We start from the raw sequence: 19921 nt of genomic DNA on the forward strand, positions 1-19921 counted from the left end.
TCCGCATATTGTCGATTCTTTACCGATCCATGGGACGACTGTCAAAGTGGATAAAAAATTATTATCTTTGGGTTTTAGCTGGTAATAAAATTTGAAAAACTTAATAATAGAGCAAGAATAGCAATATAACAAAATGGCTATTTCACCCTCATTAAAGTACCAAGGTTTTCTAAAAACAATGAATTCAACACAGATTTCTTTGAGGCATCTTCTTTCAAACTAAATGAATACAGTTTTCTCTTATTAATACTGCAACCCAAAAACCAGGCAAGTGTCTAATTATTGGTGAGGGCGGCGGATTATAGTGCATACGTACAAGATATGCTAAAAATTAAAACAGATATTTCGTAAAACAAACAAACACCGCTATCGATTTCTTGTAAAATTTCAATTTTTGATTTAAAGTTATGGTGTCATTTTTATGCCGACATCACATGAGTACAGAAGACAATACAATATTATCCTGTCCCAGCTACGTGAACAGCCTTGATGGCGCAGATCAGGACAATACAACAATTCTAGCGTAGTTCATAAATGATACTTGGAAGATATTACTAAATTGATAACCATATAATATAGCGAACATGATTGCAAATAATATCATGAATCGCTCATGACGCACATATCCATTGCAGTGTTCCGCGTTTAAACTACATAAGTTCCGCGTTTGAACTACGTAGTTCAAACGCGGAACACTGCAATGGATAAGTGCGTCATGAGCGATTCATGATATTATTTGCAATCATGTTCGCTATATTATATGGTTATCAATTTAGTAATATCTTCCAAGTATCATTTATGCGACATTTTCGGTAGAAAAAATTCGACTGGCTATTGACCTACTATCCTGTCCGTGTGCGTTCAGATGCGGACAATGTGGCAGTGCTTGATGGTGGAGGTAAAACACTGTTCTGTGGAAATATCCTGCCTGTCTATCTCTAGGAAAATGTCTTGGCCTATTGGCCTGTCTTCTGAACTTCTGTTCACACTATGACAATATGTCCGGAGCTGGGACAGTACAATATTATCCTGTCCTAGTATTACGCTTGCGAGACCCAACCCGTCAGTGCACACGTCGGTGTACACGTCGGTGTACACAATAATTTGACATATGAATAACCGCAAATTATAGTGCTTGATTTTAGGCCTTGAACTAGTAAAATTGCGGCAGATTATAGTAGTTATCGGATAATCAGCAGGGGAATATAAAGAGAGAACTGTATATGTAATGCGAGTACCTACTAAAGCATTTGCTGCACAGGATTCTACCGATATTGTCAGAATGAATTTCTATAATAATTCAACACATGGCAGTTATTATTTATCAGCTAAATTTTAGAACTCATAGCTTCTAACACAGTACAATTATTACGATTTTAAATTAAAGATAGCCACATTTTTAATCATAACATACATTAAGACTAACTTTTTACACTGTAAATACAATTTGGATAAATCTATTTACGTAAATATCTTTGTTATTTTGTGCATTCTTTTATATACTGTACAACTAGCTTAATAAACACTTAAATCACACTTAATAAACACTTCAATCAACAGTAAAACACAAAACACTTGTAAAAAATATATAGATTTATAACGCGATAGAGATGTGCCAACGAATAACAAAAATGAAGACTTGACCACACTTCTCTGTGAACTTAGGACAAGTACTAACTGTGTAGTATATTGAATTAACGATGAACTTGAAGAATACCAAGATAATATGATTAAACATATGTGGACATCAGAGTTTGGGGAACACCTTTAGAAAAACAGAAATATTATAATTTAATCATGTTAAGGACTTCTATTAGTAAAAGAAAACCAAGGGTCCGACAACATGGTCAAATTGATAACTTAACAATATCAGGTAGAAATGCTTAACTGACGACGATTTTATATCAATTTCTCGACCAAGGTTGCGCTCGTTAGGTGTATCGATAGCAAGCCAATATTGACAACGATAGCAACGCTGGCGGTTATTGCCTGTGGAACCGCATTCCTAACAAACACAATCATTTTAAAGAATGATTAACATTTTTTTACGAGCTTCGTTAGTCTGCCTCCGTTTATTAATAAGCCATAACGAATGATTTTATTCAAAAAGTTAACTGAACACTGGACTGTTATTGATAGTTAACTGAACCATAACAGCCAAGGCCATGATTATTAGGACACTTTTGTCTACCAGCTGTCAGAATATTTTTTATCAATTGCTAACTGTGCTCGCACATTCCGCCTAATAACCATAGATGACGGATTTAGTCAATATCGCATTGATATAGAGTTTTATCGATCGTCCGTGTTGGTATCGACCAGTAAAATTAAGCAAATTTTAGCAAATTTAGTCACAATGAATGTGTAAGTTCTTATCGAATGACCAAGAATTGTAAAATGATTGTACCATCTTTGTATATTATGAGGAATGAAAAATTTAAGATAATCCAGAGGAAGATGAAGCTGTACTTCATGGCTTTGTTATCTATGCGAGTAGTACGGGTTCTGTTCCTCACAGTTGTTCTGGGCCGCAGTGCAGTGAAGATTGCCCTGACGATAACCAACCTTTGTGGGAGTCACAGACGAAATGCTGATTTTGGACAGGTGAGTTTCCAAAAATCGAGCATAATTAAGGGAAGATAATGTTCAAAGCTGAACGCAAGGAGGTTGGTGATGGCAAAGAAAAAGAAAAATAATTTTTGTGGACTAGACATTAGATCACCAAACTTTCGTAATGATGAGAATATTTTGAAGAACAAGTTGAACAATTACATCTAAAAGGGGCAAATCTATTGACACGTTATTATAATAAGACATAATTATCAATAACTCGGAACACTTCGTGCAATACAACAGTGATCCTAGTTGTTAAAATTAACTGAAGACGAGGAATTGGATTAAAAAATCAGAAAAGACAGGCGATGACATTTTGGCTTTCAATAACAGTAGTAAATACATATAATATGATAAACACTTGAGCATCTTAATTGGCACCTCACATTTAATTTTACACATTTAATATCGAGGGGTAAATACTACAACTAGATATCTCCAAAATCAGAGTTTTCGAGTTACACATAAAACCACACTATGGGCGAAGTAGTAATCACCCCGTGATATATCATAATACAAAGGACTGGTACTCGACGCTAAACATTAAAGGACGTAACAAAATCAAGCAATCATCATCTGTGTTATAATTCACATGAATGCGTTCTTGACAATGAATCCAGGATCAAGTCCTTCAATATTTTGCATGAAGTATAAATCTTTGATTGTAAAACAAACAGAAAAGAATCACTATTTTTAAATAAACACAGAGATAAGCAAATATTGCCTATCTGTTCTTTGTCTTTTTTCTGTAGTTCAAATTCTTCAACATTTCTCTTCTGGCAACTTCCACTGGACTGTCCTCTACTTTGGTTTGTTTGGTAGTCGATGTTAAGTCCTCCTTGAACATGCTGGATAAGTCCTTCTTTATCGAAGACCGTGTAACAATGACTTTTTGCGGTGATTCATTATTATAGTGATTTTCTTCTAAATTACGATCCACCTTAACAGGAAAGAGTTCTGCATGTAAAGTTTCTTCAATTACGGCAGTTGGTACTACTGTTCCACTTTTAACAGATCTTTTAATTTGACTTTTAGTAACTGACTCATTTTTTTTTAAATCAGATACATCTTTTCCTTCATTATTTTTTACTGTTACGTCTGATTTTGTTACAAATCTTGGAGTCGGATCAGTTCTGTACAACTTTCTGTCATATTTTAAAGTCAAAAGTGTTGGCATAGTTCTGTGGATTTGAGTGTCTTCCAAACTATGATATTTAGACGTTATATCTAATTCTTTAGGTTGGTCATCTACAATGTTCGCGGCGTCGATATTCCTAACAAATTCACTCGCTAAATATGGTGTTGCAGGAAATTTTGATTCAAAATCAGTTGCTAAAGTTGATTTTGGCTTATTTACAGATGTGGCTAGTAATAAAGGAAAAGGTTTCATTGTTTTCGAGTATCGCTCATTTAAATTTTTAGGAGTCGTTTTAACATAGCTTGTACTCGGAGTATACTGTGCATAAAACTTACTTGATTTTGTCGATAAGACATCGGAATATTTCTCTGTTAACTTATGACTTACTAACTTAGAGTTTGAAGTTGTATCTTTGACCAATCTGGAGTTGACAGTTGTATCTTTTGCCAGTCTTGAGTTTAAAGCCATGTCTTTTGCAAACAATTTCGATTTAGCCGTTGATTCTTGAACTAATCTAGATTGCGAAGGCGGATCTTTCACTAAACTGGATTTCAGAATTGTTTCTTTTATTAATTTAGAGTTCTGAGTTGTATCTCTGACCAGTTTCGATATCGAAGTTGCCTTTAAAAATATTGTTTTGGACTTGTCTGATGTGATGAAGGTAGGTGTTGAGGAACGGATGACCAGGTCCGAGGAGTTGAAGTAGGCGAGAGGATCGTCATTGAGCATAGCCAGCTGGTCGGAGTCATTGGCTCCGATGAAGGTATCATTGCCGATTGGATCTCGGGAGCAGATTGGAATGGCATTGGACCACTTGCCATTGCTGAAACATTTATGAAAACATTACACAATGTAAGAAAAGACATAACATAGCAAATGAAGCAGATATCGGGCTAATGGCTAGCTTACCGCAAACAACGCAGCATTGGAGTGCCCCTGAGAACGAGGCCAGACTCGCAAGTAAAGCTGATAGTCTCTCCAATCTTATAGTAGAACTTCACAGAAGACATTCTTCCAGATATGGTGGTGCCAGGGTAGGAACATGCTTGGATACCTGGAAACAATCAAATAGTCAAGTCTTTGGGTGCAAAACTAAATAAATCAAAGATCAGAACAGTGTTTATTTATCTGTCCATTACCACAATAGTGCACAAGCTACCATCATCATTATTGGTGCTACATTGCTTGGAGAGTCCTGGCCGCCTCTTTGAAACTATTGTCTACACACCCTCTAGTCTTCTATGATAAGGGCTCATAAAACTCATTCACCCTGCAGGCATATTGTAGAGAAGCCTTTTTTACGGTCAGCTATCTTCCATCATTGCAACATGTCCTACCAAACAGTCTCCACAATCATCAACAAGATGGCTCAATGAAAAATTATTATTGTTAGAGCAATAACTCACATTTGGGTGTCTCTCCACTCCAGCGGGCATTGTCCTGGCAGGCGACTATGGGCTGACCCTGCATCATATGCGCCGGGTTACAGTTGAACTGGACAACGTCTCCCGCCCGGAATGGAGCCTTGCCCAGGAGATATCCATTCACAGGCGGTTGAGGTGCAGGACAAGATACTTCTGCAAAGATATATTAGAATAAATCTTTTAATTTGACCATATATACAGAAGGAAGAATCTTGAATAACGGTAGGTACTTTGGGATGATGACGCAAATCCACATACATGAAAGTGAAACTAAACATGCCACACTGTCTAATGTGTAGAGAATTTTGTGTTTAAACTATGTTACTGATTGTGTGTTTACTATTAATTAAAATAAAAACAAGAGTAGTCACAGGGCAGTACCGGGGGAATGCCTGAAGTGGTACTGCTTTTTTCTACTTGCCTACGCAGGAGGGTGGCGCCGGCACCCACTCTCCGCTGGGCGAGCACACGGTCTCAGAGGGCCCCCGCAGGCCCCAGCCACCAGCACAGCTGAAGGCCGCACGCCCACCCACGCCGCGTGACACGATGGATACGCGAGGGCGAGACTGCATAGAGGTGCCGGCTGGTATGGGAACTTCGCCACATTCTACGCCTGAAATGAAAAATTTTTTTGTTCAGTTATGAGATAATATTATCATAACGAGGTGGATAAACTGTGTGTGGGAGGATTGTAGCAGGATGGGAAGGACGGAGGACGAAGGCGACTGGCGAAGGACCGCAGCCATTGGATATCATTTTTTTGTGGAGGAGGCCAAATCCCACCCTGGGATTTAGCGCCGTGATGATGATGATGGCTGAAAAAACAGGACTGACTGTATGAAAGAAAATTGACATAAAATAGATAGATCTGAGGACTGTAAATTAATGGCCAGGAGCTGGAGGTGGTAATAACATACATAAAAGAAGTGTATTCCGTGTTAGAAGAAAAAAATGGAAAGATAATGGATAAAATAGTTCATGCACACGAACAGAAAAAAAGGGTAGAGATTAAAACATGGTGATAAAGAACTGTACTTACTCTCGCACAGTGGAAGTGGCGCACTCCAGTTTCCACTGGGTAAACAGTACAACTTATGAGCACCTATGAGTGAGTTGCCATTAGCGCAAGAGAAAGCCACCTCCGCTGACATCTTGGTGGACTGACTGCTGGAGATGAGGCCCCGGCGCATTGGAAGGGGAGGGCAGTGAACGGCTAGAAAAAAATTCAGTGGTTGTTAGTGGACAAAATATGGATTATACCAGCAGAAAAACTATTGCTGAACCAGGAGACATTTCCAAACATTCAATAACAATCATAGGTCAGTCAATGGAATAAGGTGAAACATGAACCAATGATCTGAGTGCTTATGGAAGCAATGCAAACCATCTCCGGAACAACAGTATTATCCTTAGGATCACATGTGCCACCCTCTTAGGACCAAATGGCGCCACCCTCCTGCATAAGCAAGTAGAAGAAAGCAGAACCACTTCAGTAGTACCGCAGGGTACCGTTCTGGGACCACTCTTATTTTTAGTTTTACTAATGGCCCTCCTGGTATGAATTGGCTGTTAACATACCTTCAACAACAATATCCACGGCATGGTACTGCCTGGCTGGGGTGATGCAGGTGAAGACGCCAGAGTCGTCCTGGGTGGCGTGGAAGATACTGATGCGGTACTCCAGGCCACTGTCCCGCCCGGGATCATTGGACCAGCCCTCGGGGTATTTCCTAAAGTAACATACAAAGATTAAAATTATTGTCAAAATATAACTGATGCTCACTGCTCTATGACTCGCGACTCCCTGGAGACCAGAAAAGTGAATTTTTATAGCAGTTGTTCAAACAATGTCCACTTTAATGGGAGAATAAATTTCAAAAGTTTTAATGGGCGGTGGAAATCTTTAGCCAGTATGTTGGAGCTTTCTTGATTCAAGTTTGCAACAAGAAAAGGAATGCATACAATCAGGAGAATTAAATTATTTTTACAGGTCTACAGTGAAAAATAATCAGATTTTATAGAAACATCTTTACATAACAGGTAGCTCACCTGTATTCATGACTGACGTTCCACTTGGGGTTCCCGAACTTTCTCATCCAGAGACACTCCATATGTAGAATGGTTCCTGGGTAGACAATCAGTCTCCCATCATTGCTCTGAGCTATGGGGCCCAGCTGGTGACGAAACAGTACTGTCGGGGGCTTTTCCACTGGAAAAAAGGAAACAGAAATCATTGTTATTAATTGTTCCAGTATCTCAAATCTATGGAAGAAGTCATTTGGTCAAATTCTGGTAGTTGAGTAGAGTGTAAACGAAAGGATACGAGCGATGTAGCGATGAAGCGAGCATTATATACTAGTTATATCGGCTGATACGTTATAATTACGGAAACTATAAACATTAACAAAGAAGAATATGAATCATAACTTACTAGCATAATCATTCTCCTGATTGAGTCCGAAGCAGGAAGGTTTTGGACCATCCCATTCCCCTCCCATACAGTGTCTGGTGTTGGGGCCGATCATGGCATATTTTCCAATGTCCACACACCTAGAAAATTACGTATTATGAGAACAAGATACTTCACATAACCAATCAGACCGAGTCTAATAAAACTCGATTGGAACAGTAATTTATTAAGACGGAATGTTTTTGTTAATGTTTTTGGAAGAGCGTGAAAAAAATGTGAAAAGCGAACCTCACCTAACCTAAGTCAGAGTAGCAACTGGTAAAATCTATACCTTGAAAAGGTGAAGGAATTATGACAGAATGAAGAAGACTATGAGAACTATGAAGAAGAAGAATACAGTATTATAGATAGAAAATTTAAAGCAAGAGATATTTATGAAACACTATAAATGTATTGGCTGTTTTTAAAAGTCTTTAATGACATTACCTTGAAATCAGCAAGGACCCAGCAGGGAACTCCACAATTTCTTCCTTAATCTCCAGGTCATTATAGAAAGAGACCACATTGGGTTCGTTATTCCTGTATGTGCAGGTGGCGTTACCCAGCAGGCCCGCTGGGATCGCATCTTCCTCCTCTAGGAAGAAAATATTATGGTTTTATTAACACACGAAGAAGAAAAACTTTAATACATAAATGAAAAAGAGGACATTGTATTATCAAACTACAATTTAAAGGTGTCAGGTAAAGATAATAGATATTGTTGATACGGAGATGGTTTGCATGCCTTCTGTGAGCACTTGTGATTGTGATATCTCTCATCTTTTTTGCATTTACAGTAACCAAATAGCAGTCGACAAAAGCAGTAAAACGTGGCTCCCGTGGTATCTGAGCCAAGTTTACATAAAGGGAGATTAACACCAGTCTGTTAGGACTTTAAAAAAAATTAGTAAAACAATCAAAGCAGTGTTTGAAATGAGTGGAAGAAATGGCTCACCGCAAGAGACACTTTTGCCGACCCACTTCCCAGAGTCGCACACTATCTTCCAGGTAGACTTCTCCCCCATTATGGCTGCGATGCACCTGAAGGTAACCTCCGTTCCGTGAGGGTATCGCTGGTGAGAAGTTCCACTGGATGGAGAGCCATCTCGGTAGATCAATGTTCCCTGGACCCTAGACGATCGAACAATGGATTATTTAACAATGCAAATCCCATCCAAGAAATTTTGTAAAAATATATTCATAACTGTGACAGCCGTTCAAATACATAAAATACAAAAGTGCATTGACAAAAATATTTATGTACACAGAGGCAAGCTCTCACTACATAAAACACAAATCTAAAGCCAAAAATCAAAGTCCATGCGAAACGATTAAAAACTTCGACTTATTCCAATCTTTGTAATTTAAAAATAATAATCCATGAACTAAGAGAGAAGATATTCTTGAAACAATAAAAGCTACCACCAAACTTAATACTAACAAAGAAGCAGCCAAAAACAACTTAATTCCTAATAATATTCACAAAATTCTGAATAAAGAGATAAAAATTATGAAACTAAAAACAAATTCACAAAATAAAAGGTAACAAAACGTCAGAGCCAAAATTATAATTTGTCTAATCATAAAGTGTGCTACGTAAATAAACATCCCAAGTGCTCAAAATTCTTAAGTTTATAGGCAAAAGAAACATTTTAACCCATCTAAATCTATGCGAAAACACAACAACGTCATGAACCCTGGCGACTCACCGTCAAGGTAACCTACTTCTCTCAAAAGTGATTGAATGGAATTAATGAAGATTATGAGGTTGTGAAACATTCGATGGCATGGCAAGTTATGGAAGTAGATTTCTGCAATGAAACACCAATTTATCATAATTAATTAAGTAGTATTATAACTTGAAAATATCTGTACGGTGCAGTAGTGATTTGTGCAAAAGGAAGATAAATTTATTATTCAAATTGATCAAAGATGAAATGTGGCAATTAACAATGAAAAAGAATGGTAATATGATCATGATGTTATAATAGACAGAATAATAATGTTATAAAGATATGAAAGGTACAGAAACCGAAATCGTGAAGGTAGATGAAATAATAATGAGAATGAAAATGATCAGATAAAATAAATAAATGTGCAAGACGGATGCAAGAGCAAATCACCCACAATAAGCTGATGCTTAGTGAATCAGAGGTGCCAAGAAAAGATAGTGAAGAATGAAGAAAATGGTTAGAAATAGATACGTTGGAGATAATATTAATTCGATAAAGATTATATAAATAAAAGTGCAAGGAGATCAAATTGTCAAATCAATCAAACACACCTTCAGCTGGTGCTTTGTGAAGTTTGCCATAAAATAGAAGTGCCAAGAAAAGTAGTGGTATTCAAAGAAAGTAGGGCTATTAGTATTAAAGAAAGCGTGACACGTGAGTGACCTTACCAGGGTTTAGCGTTGCGGAACGATTGGCTGCCCTTTAGACTGACCCGGCCACGGAAAGCAATCAAACAACCAACGTTTTGCAACTATCTTCATACTAGTTCTTCATCATGATACGACTTCATCAATGAAAGATGCTCATTATAACTATTTCCAAGTAAAAATATACTAGCAAGTTGATTAGACAATTAAAATCTAATAAAATTCGGAGTTCCACAAGGATCGTTATCGATACCTTGGTTAAATCTTTTATTTTAAATGATCACGACAGAATAAATATATGCAACGTTTTCACAAAACTGTATAATGAAATGAGTTTCTTTGAAAATGAAATAGAGACATCTTTCATCTGTAGTCCATCAAAACACAAAATAGGTTTTATCAAAAAATATCATGAAAACATCAAAATTTTTGAAGCACTATGAATGCTGCTAGCCAATTAATTTAAATAGGTTGTGATTGCAAAAGAAGCGAATAATTGTAGATTTTTAAAGTGTTACTTGACACATTGAGTACAAAAGCTCTTGCAGTGACTTTTTAATTGCAATATTTTGCAAAAACAACAAATTTAGAAAAGTAAATCGAAAATCTGAAAAAAGAGTTTCGTTGAAGAATTGTGAAAAAATATTTAAGAAAATAGTCGTAATCAAAAGGTCACACCAAGACAAATGATTGTGTAAATAAAAATAATTGACCCTGATTGTTTTAAATAGAGCAGGGACATTCCTACGTACCATCACACAATATCTAAAGCAACATTGCGTCAACATAATGTTAAAAGCAACAAAAAACAGACACTAACAAAAGCACAATGCATCAGAAAATAAGAGTTTTATTCAAGCTGAACATTTATAAAATCACTTATTCTTCAAATGTAGAAAACAACTCACTCCATGAGCACTCAAGAAATGAATGGCAATAGTAAAAAGTTGTAATTTCTGGAACTATGTTCCAAAATAAATAAAGTTTGTGCCACGGCTAAATTTCTGCTAAGACAATTCAATTTCATCCACCAGATTGCTTTGCATATTTATTTTAGAATACATACTATGTTAGTTTCAATTTAATTCATTTCAGGCACAATGGAAAGGATTGTATATTCTCAGAACCCTTTTTTTAATTTAGGCATATACTCCATAGAATATTATAATAACAATTTTGTGATGTTTTTATAAACATAAGAGAGAATTGCAATCCAGTATGCAACCTCAGACAAAGTTGTGGGGAGTAACTCCAAAGGCTGTGCTGGGAGAAGCTGGGGCCGCAATAGACAGAGATCGTTGAAGTAGCACGGAATAGGGATGCCGGGATTTCTAGCATGGTTGATCGATAAAACCCATCAATAATACGATATTGACCTGATTCGTTATCTATGGTTATAAGGCGGCGTTAGGCGGTATGTGTAAACACAATCATCAATCGATATATGGTACTCTGACAGCCAGTAGACGAAAGCTGCCTAATTTAAGACGACATCTTGTCTGTCACTGAGTTTTGGTTAACTGTCAATATACCCAACTTTTTTCGCAATGTTGTTAGTTAATCAAAATTCTGGTCAAATTAAAAGATGTTGTATTCGCGATCGATTGAATCCATTCAAGGTTGGAGAAATGGAATTCAGAAAATCACGGTCATGGCTAAAACCGCATTGACCCATTACCTTCCTTTTTACTGTCAAAATGTACATGCGGACTGCCAATGTAGTTAAAGTGAGTGTATTTCAATTCGACACATTTATTTGTATGAACGTAGCCGTTTGATGTTTAGGAATGTCGAACCATAGACAATGCCACTTTCAATAAAATATGTCATTGTCAATATTGGTTTGATTGACGAGCCTAACGAGCACAACCATGCTTGTAAAATTAATATAAAATCGTCGTCAGTTAGGCCTATCGACCTGATGTTGTTAAGTTATCGATTTGACAGTGCTGGATCCCCTGGAAGTGCCTTGTCGAAGAGATGGGAACCAACCAACACCAACCCGAATAAAGGGAAGAACAAGACGGTGATAAAGGAATAGATTAATGACAATAATGACAGCTGATGAAGGTGGGTGCAGATACAATCAAGTAATTTACCTTGCAGGTGGGCCGCAGTCAGTCCCAGTTGAAGAAGAAGTGGGGTACTCCAGTTCATCAAAGTCTTCTCTCACAATGTCTGAGCCTCCTCTGAAGTCTTGACCTTCGCGGATGTTGGAGATGTTTCCTATCCAGGGAACATAAATGATGAATAACATAACCTAGAAATCTCAAAATAATTAATACATATGGAGACCTACCAGAAAAACAACTCTTGAAAATGGATAGATTTCCCTATCGTAAAAAAACAGCATTGCAATCTCAAGAACATGTTCTAAAAGGACGTAGGAATGCTGTCTTTGTTTTCCCGGTATTTTGATTTGTAACGAGTGTTTGTTTCCCCGCAGATACAATTACTGAACCTGTATACTTTGCAAGTGCACCCCACTATTGAATTTGGCAGCCACCTCCAGTCTGGAGCCTCAAAATACTTGAATCTGTGCAGAAACAGGCGGTCCGTCGATAGATTTCCTTATTTTAACTTTAGAGCACATGCTTCATGTGGTAATGCTGTCCTGTATTTCAATGGAAGATGTTCCGAGGAACTAGCATCATTGATCCATTCGGCACCGGTGCAAATTGGGGAAACAAGCCAAACACTCGCCCAACATTTGTACACGGTTGACATTGACACGGTCACATAAGAATGGGTTGTTACTCTCTCTCGTTCACTCGCTATTGAGTTCAACAGCTTGGCTTTAGAATGATTTGCTGGCGTACATGTTTCCTCCCCCCTACAACAAGAATCTCTTCAAGACCCATGTTCACTCCTTCCTCTCCGCCTAGAGACCCTCCACACAGCATCCCCAAAGACGACATAGAATTATAAACAACAACAAAAAGTTTATGACTTATTCTTGTGCAAACACAGCATGGCTGTAGAATGATTTTCCGACTTTTGTGTATTCCATCTACTTTATTATTATTGTTATTATCTTTCAATATAGCCATAGCCACCGCACATCATCTCTGAGCCCATCCATGACACAAACTATTCTCAATGATTATTCCACATTTCTTGGCTTTGTAATCTATCTTTATAATCTATGATTGTCATGAGTCATGAGTCCAGTTCCACAGAGATGTTCCAGGCTGCAGCGTGAAGACTACTCCGATGATAGCCAACCTCCGATTCGATATCTTCCACATTGACCCCTCAGGCCTCTGGCATATTGACTATGATATTTCTTAAAGACAATGTCAGAGTGTAATTCCGCTTTGCAATAAAATTTAAATAAATGGTATAATTCTTAATGAATCCGAAAACTAAAAACTATTTTTGAAAGGTAAGGAAATAAGCTTTTAAATTTTATTGTCAGAAATAAACAAACAATTTTAATTATAAAAAAGTTTTAAAAATTTCTCTTCTTACGTTTTTATGTCTAATCAGTGAACTCAAATTAAAGATAACGAAAGAAAAAACCACTTTTTTAGAAAAATATTTTTTAAATATTACTTTCACTTCACTTTTTTGTTGTTTCATATAAAAATAATTTATGAAAAATTCATATAATTTCAAATTTTTTTCTCAATTGCGGACGGAATCTTTGGTTTCACAGAGGTTCACATTTTAAATCTTCTGTGGTTAACTTTTAGATTTGAATATAAAGCGTAGTGTTTTCCCTTTCTAACACAGTTTAGATCATATTTTTCACTATGACAGTAAGGGAGACATAATGATTTCTATGAAACCATATGAGCTGTTCTGTAAACCTAGACTGATGGGTTAAATATTATAAATGTATTTCTTACCTTCAATAGACTGGCATGGTTCAGAAGGCCTCATTCTGATGTCCCCCAGAGTGCACTGTAGTACCGCCGGAGGGGAATAGCCTCTCTCGCAGTGGATGGACACCGAGGAGCCGTGAGCGGTAGTCAGACCAGCTCTGTAGCCGGCGGAGTATACCGCATGCTGGACTGTCGGCAGTTCGCAAGGTGCTGACAAGACCAATCATTAATTTAGAAGCTTTATAAGAACTGGTTTAGTTTTTAGTTTCTTTTAATTAAAAAATATATGGCCGTAAGTTGGGCATCAATTTCTTATAAACGACATTTCTTATGTGTTTCTCGGCCAAATTATGATCCATTGAAAATCCTAACAGCACTGTCATTATCTATGTCAAAATGTAACTGATTGTCAAGTTCAATATAAAAGACAATGGTTATTTTTTAACCAGTGATTATGTCATGCATCATCGGTATATGTCTTTTGCCACCAACTCAGGATTCCTACGTTCATTGCATTACAAATGCGCAATGGAATACTACTTACTGAAGTGATCGTTCTTCACACGCATTGAATTTTGCACCAAGCGTATGACTTCCCCATAATAATTACTATAGAAAATTATATATTACCCAGTTAATTAAATAATATATACACCAGTTAATTAAATAATATATACACCAGTTAATATTACCTGGAATGCACTCGGGCATACTTGTAACTGCCCAATCACCGTGCCAACATCTCAAATTACTCGCTCCTTGCACATTGTATCTACAATAGAAAAAAAACATTACAGATTGAAAACTATGATCAAGATATAAATGAATTAAGCTAAAGAGAAAACAGAAACGACTTTATATATGCAATGATATTACAAAATTATAGATATGTCGCAGAGATCTCAAAGTGGCAAACAAAAGATACGGTAATTGCCGTACTTTCCATTTAGCACTAAATTGTTACGCGTCACATGAGGTTGTATGCTAACTCAAACCAAATACGTAAATGAGTGCAAAATGCCCTCATTTGTAATGGAAAAGTGTTGTCATTTCACGGCAAATACTAGTAATAGTTAACTCTTTGCACGCGGCCGTATCAACTGTTGTTACGGCAAAAAGTCTATACTCACACGCGGCTGTATCAACAGTTGATACGGAAACTTTGACGGCCGATATTCCAGCGCTCTTTCGTCATAAATGTATTTCTTGCTCACTTGGACATTCGTAGAACTATCACGATGCTGACATCTACAAGAATTTCTCAAAAATAAAATCGTATTTCATAAAAAAAGATCGATAATCAAGTGCGCCTCTTCGCGCCTTTTAGTCCTTTAGTTTACATTTTTGTCAACGGATGGCGTTAGTACTAGTATGTCATTCACAACTTTTCATAACCAAAAATGATAAGTGACCATGGATGGATCATGGTGTCCCACTTGTGTCTATCACCTAAGTACACACACGCCGAGTGAATGGCGGGACCACATTCAAAAGATACGGTACGTCTTTGTATGAAATTTTATGTTTTTGTTTTTATAAACATCTAAGAGTGTTGACACACGAGGATTTGTTTTCATATTGTGGAGAATAATCTGTTCTGTCTAAATAGTCCAATAAATCATGCCAGAATGCTATAATTTGACATTTAATTGCGTGTATAGGTATTTGAAAATATGTACCGCGTACGGGTATAGATAAAACGGAGCAAATTAACGCGTTCAAAAGGTTAAGGAATAACATATCATTCGTAAATAAACACAAATAACATATTATTATCAATAATACAATTATTTCGATTGTTTTCAGAATATTTTAAACGCCATTAGAGAAAATGAGAACCTAGTAACTCAAAATAATAATAACATAGTATTTGTATAGCGCAGTTTTCTGTCATTTCACTTTGAGTTTAAGAAGCACAACCTACTGGCAGTAGGTCGTCTCATACAGTGTCCGGTACTCCTCTTAGTGTATGCATCGTCATCTCAATCACACCTGTGAAGTAGTATGTAGTATTCGAAGCAACTTTTAAGTACTAAACGCTGCCCGGTCCTATATCTGTTTCGTTCTTTCAAATATATTCTTTGAATGTCCATCTTTGTCACACATTCAAATTAAGAATTTACTGGAAACGTAAGTGTTTTAAATGCCATTTTTTGTGAAACAATAACGTGTCAATATATTTGTAATGTCATTGGATGTGAATAAAATAGCTTACCCAACTTCACAAGAGAACTGGACTACTTGTCCATTCAAGACCTCACTGGTATCATTGAGCAAGACATCTTCACTGTCAGCAAGAGCGCCGTCTGCTCCGGCCAAGATAAAGACTCCGTTCTCTGTCACAGGGATGTGACAAGGCACTGAAACAAATGCATAAGTTAAATCAATCAATTTCACTTGAAGAACGGGAAAATTAACTTTATTTCGGGCGCACCAGACATGCCCAAAACACATTTCTATCGGTTTATTTATTCAGTGTGCAGAGCAGAAGAATTATTATTAATATTGTTTATACTGACAGCTCCATGAGCACTCGGGCTATTTATAGGTCTATGTACTATCTTCCATGCATCAATTTATTCGAAACTTTCCATATTCCTTTCCAAAGAACCAAGTGAACTTTCTCCCAACCTCTTGTGTGAATATGATGACTATGTATAACATCCACTGTAGTGGCAAGATTCCGAACATATTCAGCGAAAGCCCCGGAACTTCACAAAATTTTCGGAATTTTTAGTTTTAACTTGACTTCATTTGACACAATTATTGTCTTTTGTTATTGTTAATGTTGTCGTACATGCTTATTGTTTTAAGTTAACATATTGTTGTGCACCATTATTAGATGTTTGGTATATATTCTTTGGTAGTTCTAAAAAAAATTTATTGCCGTTGTGTACAAAAACAAAAAAAAAACTAGGTTTTTTTACCATAATACTTCTATTTTCATTAATTGTATTTAAAAAATGTGATTTTTTTTTTTGTTTGACTGAGGATTGAACCTTCCTCCCCAGGGACCGGAGACAACGACTAACGACCGCACTAAATCCCAATTGGGTAGTACCAGCATTTATTTCGTATATTAACTGCTGTGATGTCAAACAAAAGTTGATAGAACGCATTGTCATCGACAACAAGATTGACATCATAGATTGTCATCATAGATTACCATCATAGATTGCCAATATACATAACAGAATATGTACTTACGAATCTCGCACAGTGGTTTCATAGGCTTCCATCTTCCTCGGACGCATTTGGCTGTCGCATTGTAACCCAGATTTAAATCATAACCCTTTCCACAGGCAACTCGTACTACCGTACCTGATCAAAAAATAAAGAATTAGTATTGTAATAATTTTGTAAAAGGTTTTTAGGTTAATAAATATTGAAATAATAGATTTCGGTCGAGTTAATTTAGATTTCACTGACCCGAGCTATAAGTGACGTTCGGTTCCCTGCCATACTTGACAATCTCCACATTGACGTAAGGTTCACTGGTGATGGGTTCGCAGGGCCCCTTCACCCTACCTCCCCCACCGCCACCCCTCCCCCCGCCGCGACCAGAGGGTGCCGCTTCCGCAGGACTTGGGGATGATCGAGGATCTTCGGAAGTCTGCTTTGGACCGGGAGATGGCGGCTGGCGTAACTTGTCTTTGTTGCTATCAGAAAGAAATAAACAAATTTGTTATAAAAGGTACAAGTTACTTGTTATCAAGCATTTTTAAACTACTCGAGCGATGGGCTATTTACAAAATAAATGCCTTGAACGATGGAGATTTCGGGCATTTGGTATTGAATTTGACCACACTCATCCAAAAAATCATATCTCCAAATATTAATATGGAAACATATACACTGCTTACTGTGGTTTTAAGCTAATGAATCAATCTACATGTCATTGTTTATCCCATATATTTAAGTTTTATAATTGAGCTGTTTGCGGGAATTTCGAAATAAATTATAAAAAATTATCTACCTAAATTTAAGGAGCCATTGCTCAAGGAATAGAGCGACGAGACCTAAATATGGGTAGCCATCGTTTGACTGTTTAAATCAATCCTTAAAAAGGTGTAGTGAGACCATACTGAAGAAGCATCATGAACTCGGGTATCTAATTGAAAACCCAAAAGTCTGCAATGAGGTGCTGGAAACGGGAAAGAACGCAGATAACAGGACATCGAAAATCGTGTGCAACAGGGTGTCCCAGTAAAAGCAAGCAAGGGGGTGTACGGGGAAAAGGAGATCAGACAGTGTGAAAGAAGATTGAAGCAAGAAAGAAAGGTTTGAGGACTTGAGAAGAATGACTATGGACCGATGCCACTGGAGAACATTATTCATGGAGAAGGAAAAACAGGCTCAACTGTATTTGAAGATGGTTATTATTAAAAGTAATTGTTACCTTTTTGGCACGCTAGCCGTAGTCTGATTGAGTTTCTCCGTTTTTCTGCTCGTCCTCTTCATTCTTTTGATCATATCTTCGGTAGAAATCTTTGGAAGACCTTTAAACTTTCCTCTGCTGACAATAGACAATGTTCTGTTATTTTTCTTAGCTACATTTTCCATTTGAAGCTTAATTTTCTGTAGGTCAGGTTTCGGATCTATTTTCAACTCCGAGTTTAAATGAAAATTTTCGGAGGTTTTACTTTTTTCAGATTTTTTGGCCATGTCTTCTTTCCATTCCCGTTTCATTTCGTCAATCTTTTTGGCAATAAAAGAGTGGGTCAAACCACTCACATCCCTTTTAGATATATCCTTGGGTTCATTTGATTCATCTTTCTCAATGGCGTTGCTTTGACCAAACTCCAGCTCATTCCGAGCTTCAAAGTCCTTCATTTCATTCATTACAATGGTCTTAAATCTGTTGTTTAAAAATGTCCAGTTTTGATCTTGTTGGTCATACACTTCTGTGTTGATTTTGGGTTCCTGATTTCTAATTTTGGTATCTTTTCTGGCCCTTGGGCGCAACCCAAAAAAATTATACCCACGAGTTCTTCTGGCATTATTATAATACGGTCTTTGAAGTTCTACCATTCTTTTTCTGATACCCTGATACATTTTGTTATTGGACCACTCGATTTCATTCTCATTGTAACTCAAATTGTTTGTTGTGTCTCTTTTTCTTCTTAAGTGTGTGGGGGCTAGATTTCTGAATTCTTCATTAAGTGACAAATGATCACTTGCCCAATCTGGTTTCACTTGAACTGTTTGTCTTTTCTCTCGTAAGCTTTGACCATTGTTCAAACTAAAGGCGATATGCTGAGTGATGGATTGTCCAGTTAGTTGATTGTGCAAATCTAAGTGTCTCAGTAGCTCTTCATGGTGGGATATTTGTACTGCTCTCTTCCTTAGCTCATGATAGTATTTTCTCATATAAAGAGACCGTCTAAACCTTCTCTTGTTCATCTCTATTGACCTTCTTCTTCTGCTCCACCGAAGTCTGGGATGTTGACCAGGAACACAGCTAGAAATAAAGCAAAGTGATGGAAAAATCAGAAGTGTTGGCACCTTTGCAAGTTGCAGTGATTGCCTTAAGGTGGAATTGGATATTGCTGAATTGGGCGGTTTGCAATGCACAAGTGAATATTTCCAAGAGGGTGGTTCATATCAGAATAACACAAGTACCTACTTATTTCTTACCTAGGAAGTTCTCTTGGACTCCATTGTCCTCCGATACAAGTTGCACCGGGAGGGCCTTCCAATAAAACATAGCCCTTATCACAGTCATACATTATCTGTTTGTTATTCACCACCTGAAATTCATTACCAACAGTGTAAAATTCAATAAACTTAATAATAAACAGTTACCAGTAATTACTTTTTGTGATCTATACCTTTCTGACATAAGGTCTGTAATCGTAGAGTCCCATGTTTCCGACCAAAAGAACTTTTCCGTGGTCAATGTATCCGGGGAATGGGCAGTACACTGAAAAAATTTGTAAAAATGGATTGGAAAGCCAAGATATAAGTCACTCCATGAGATATTTTATTTAAATTATTGTACGACAGATAATATCATCATCGAGGAAGAAAATAATACTAATAAATCTAAACGAAACATGAAACAGAACAAGACACGGAAAAATAAAAAAA

At 37.0% G+C, this 19921-nt stretch overlaps 1 protein-coding gene across 1 annotated transcript in view; it reads right to left on the minus strand.

The window, feature by feature from the left end:
- Nucleotides 1-682: 682 nt before the first annotated feature.
- The window catches only part of Hasp (Hig-anchoring scaffold protein), a 74408-nt gene continuing 55169 nt past the window's right edge, over nt 683-19921 (minus strand). The window contains exons 13-31 of the mRNA XM_089648906.1: nt 19663-19754; nt 19469-19581; nt 18231-19292; nt 17261-17490; nt 17039-17152; nt 16047-16191; nt 14524-14603; nt 13856-14041; nt 12104-12230; nt 8580-8755; nt 8072-8219; nt 7607-7725; nt 7225-7384; nt 6754-6905; nt 6215-6388; nt 5597-5788; nt 5158-5328; nt 4661-4805; nt 683-4574 (exon numbers count right to left, since the gene is read on the minus strand). Coding sequence (XP_089505032.1) covers nt 3338-4574; nt 4661-4805; nt 5158-5328; nt 5597-5788; nt 6215-6388; nt 6754-6905; nt 7225-7384; nt 7607-7725; nt 8072-8219; nt 8580-8755; nt 12104-12230; nt 13856-14041; nt 14524-14603; nt 16047-16191; nt 17039-17152; nt 17261-17490; nt 18231-19292; nt 19469-19581; nt 19663-19754 — 4823 coding nt within the window. The 3' untranslated portion in view covers nt 683-3337. The remainder of the gene's footprint in view (nt 4575-4660; nt 4806-5157; nt 5329-5596; nt 5789-6214; nt 6389-6753; nt 6906-7224; nt 7385-7606; nt 7726-8071; nt 8220-8579; nt 8756-12103; nt 12231-13855; nt 14042-14523; nt 14604-16046; nt 16192-17038; nt 17153-17260; nt 17491-18230; nt 19293-19468; nt 19582-19662; nt 19755-19921) is intronic.

Source organism: Hesperophylax consimilis, chromosome 28, assembly GCF_061612785.1.
Source record: "Hesperophylax consimilis isolate HC1 chromosome 28, BYU_Hcon_1.0, whole genome shotgun sequence".
Classification (NCBI taxonomy): Eukaryota; Metazoa; Arthropoda; class Insecta; order Trichoptera; family Limnephilidae; genus Hesperophylax; species Hesperophylax consimilis.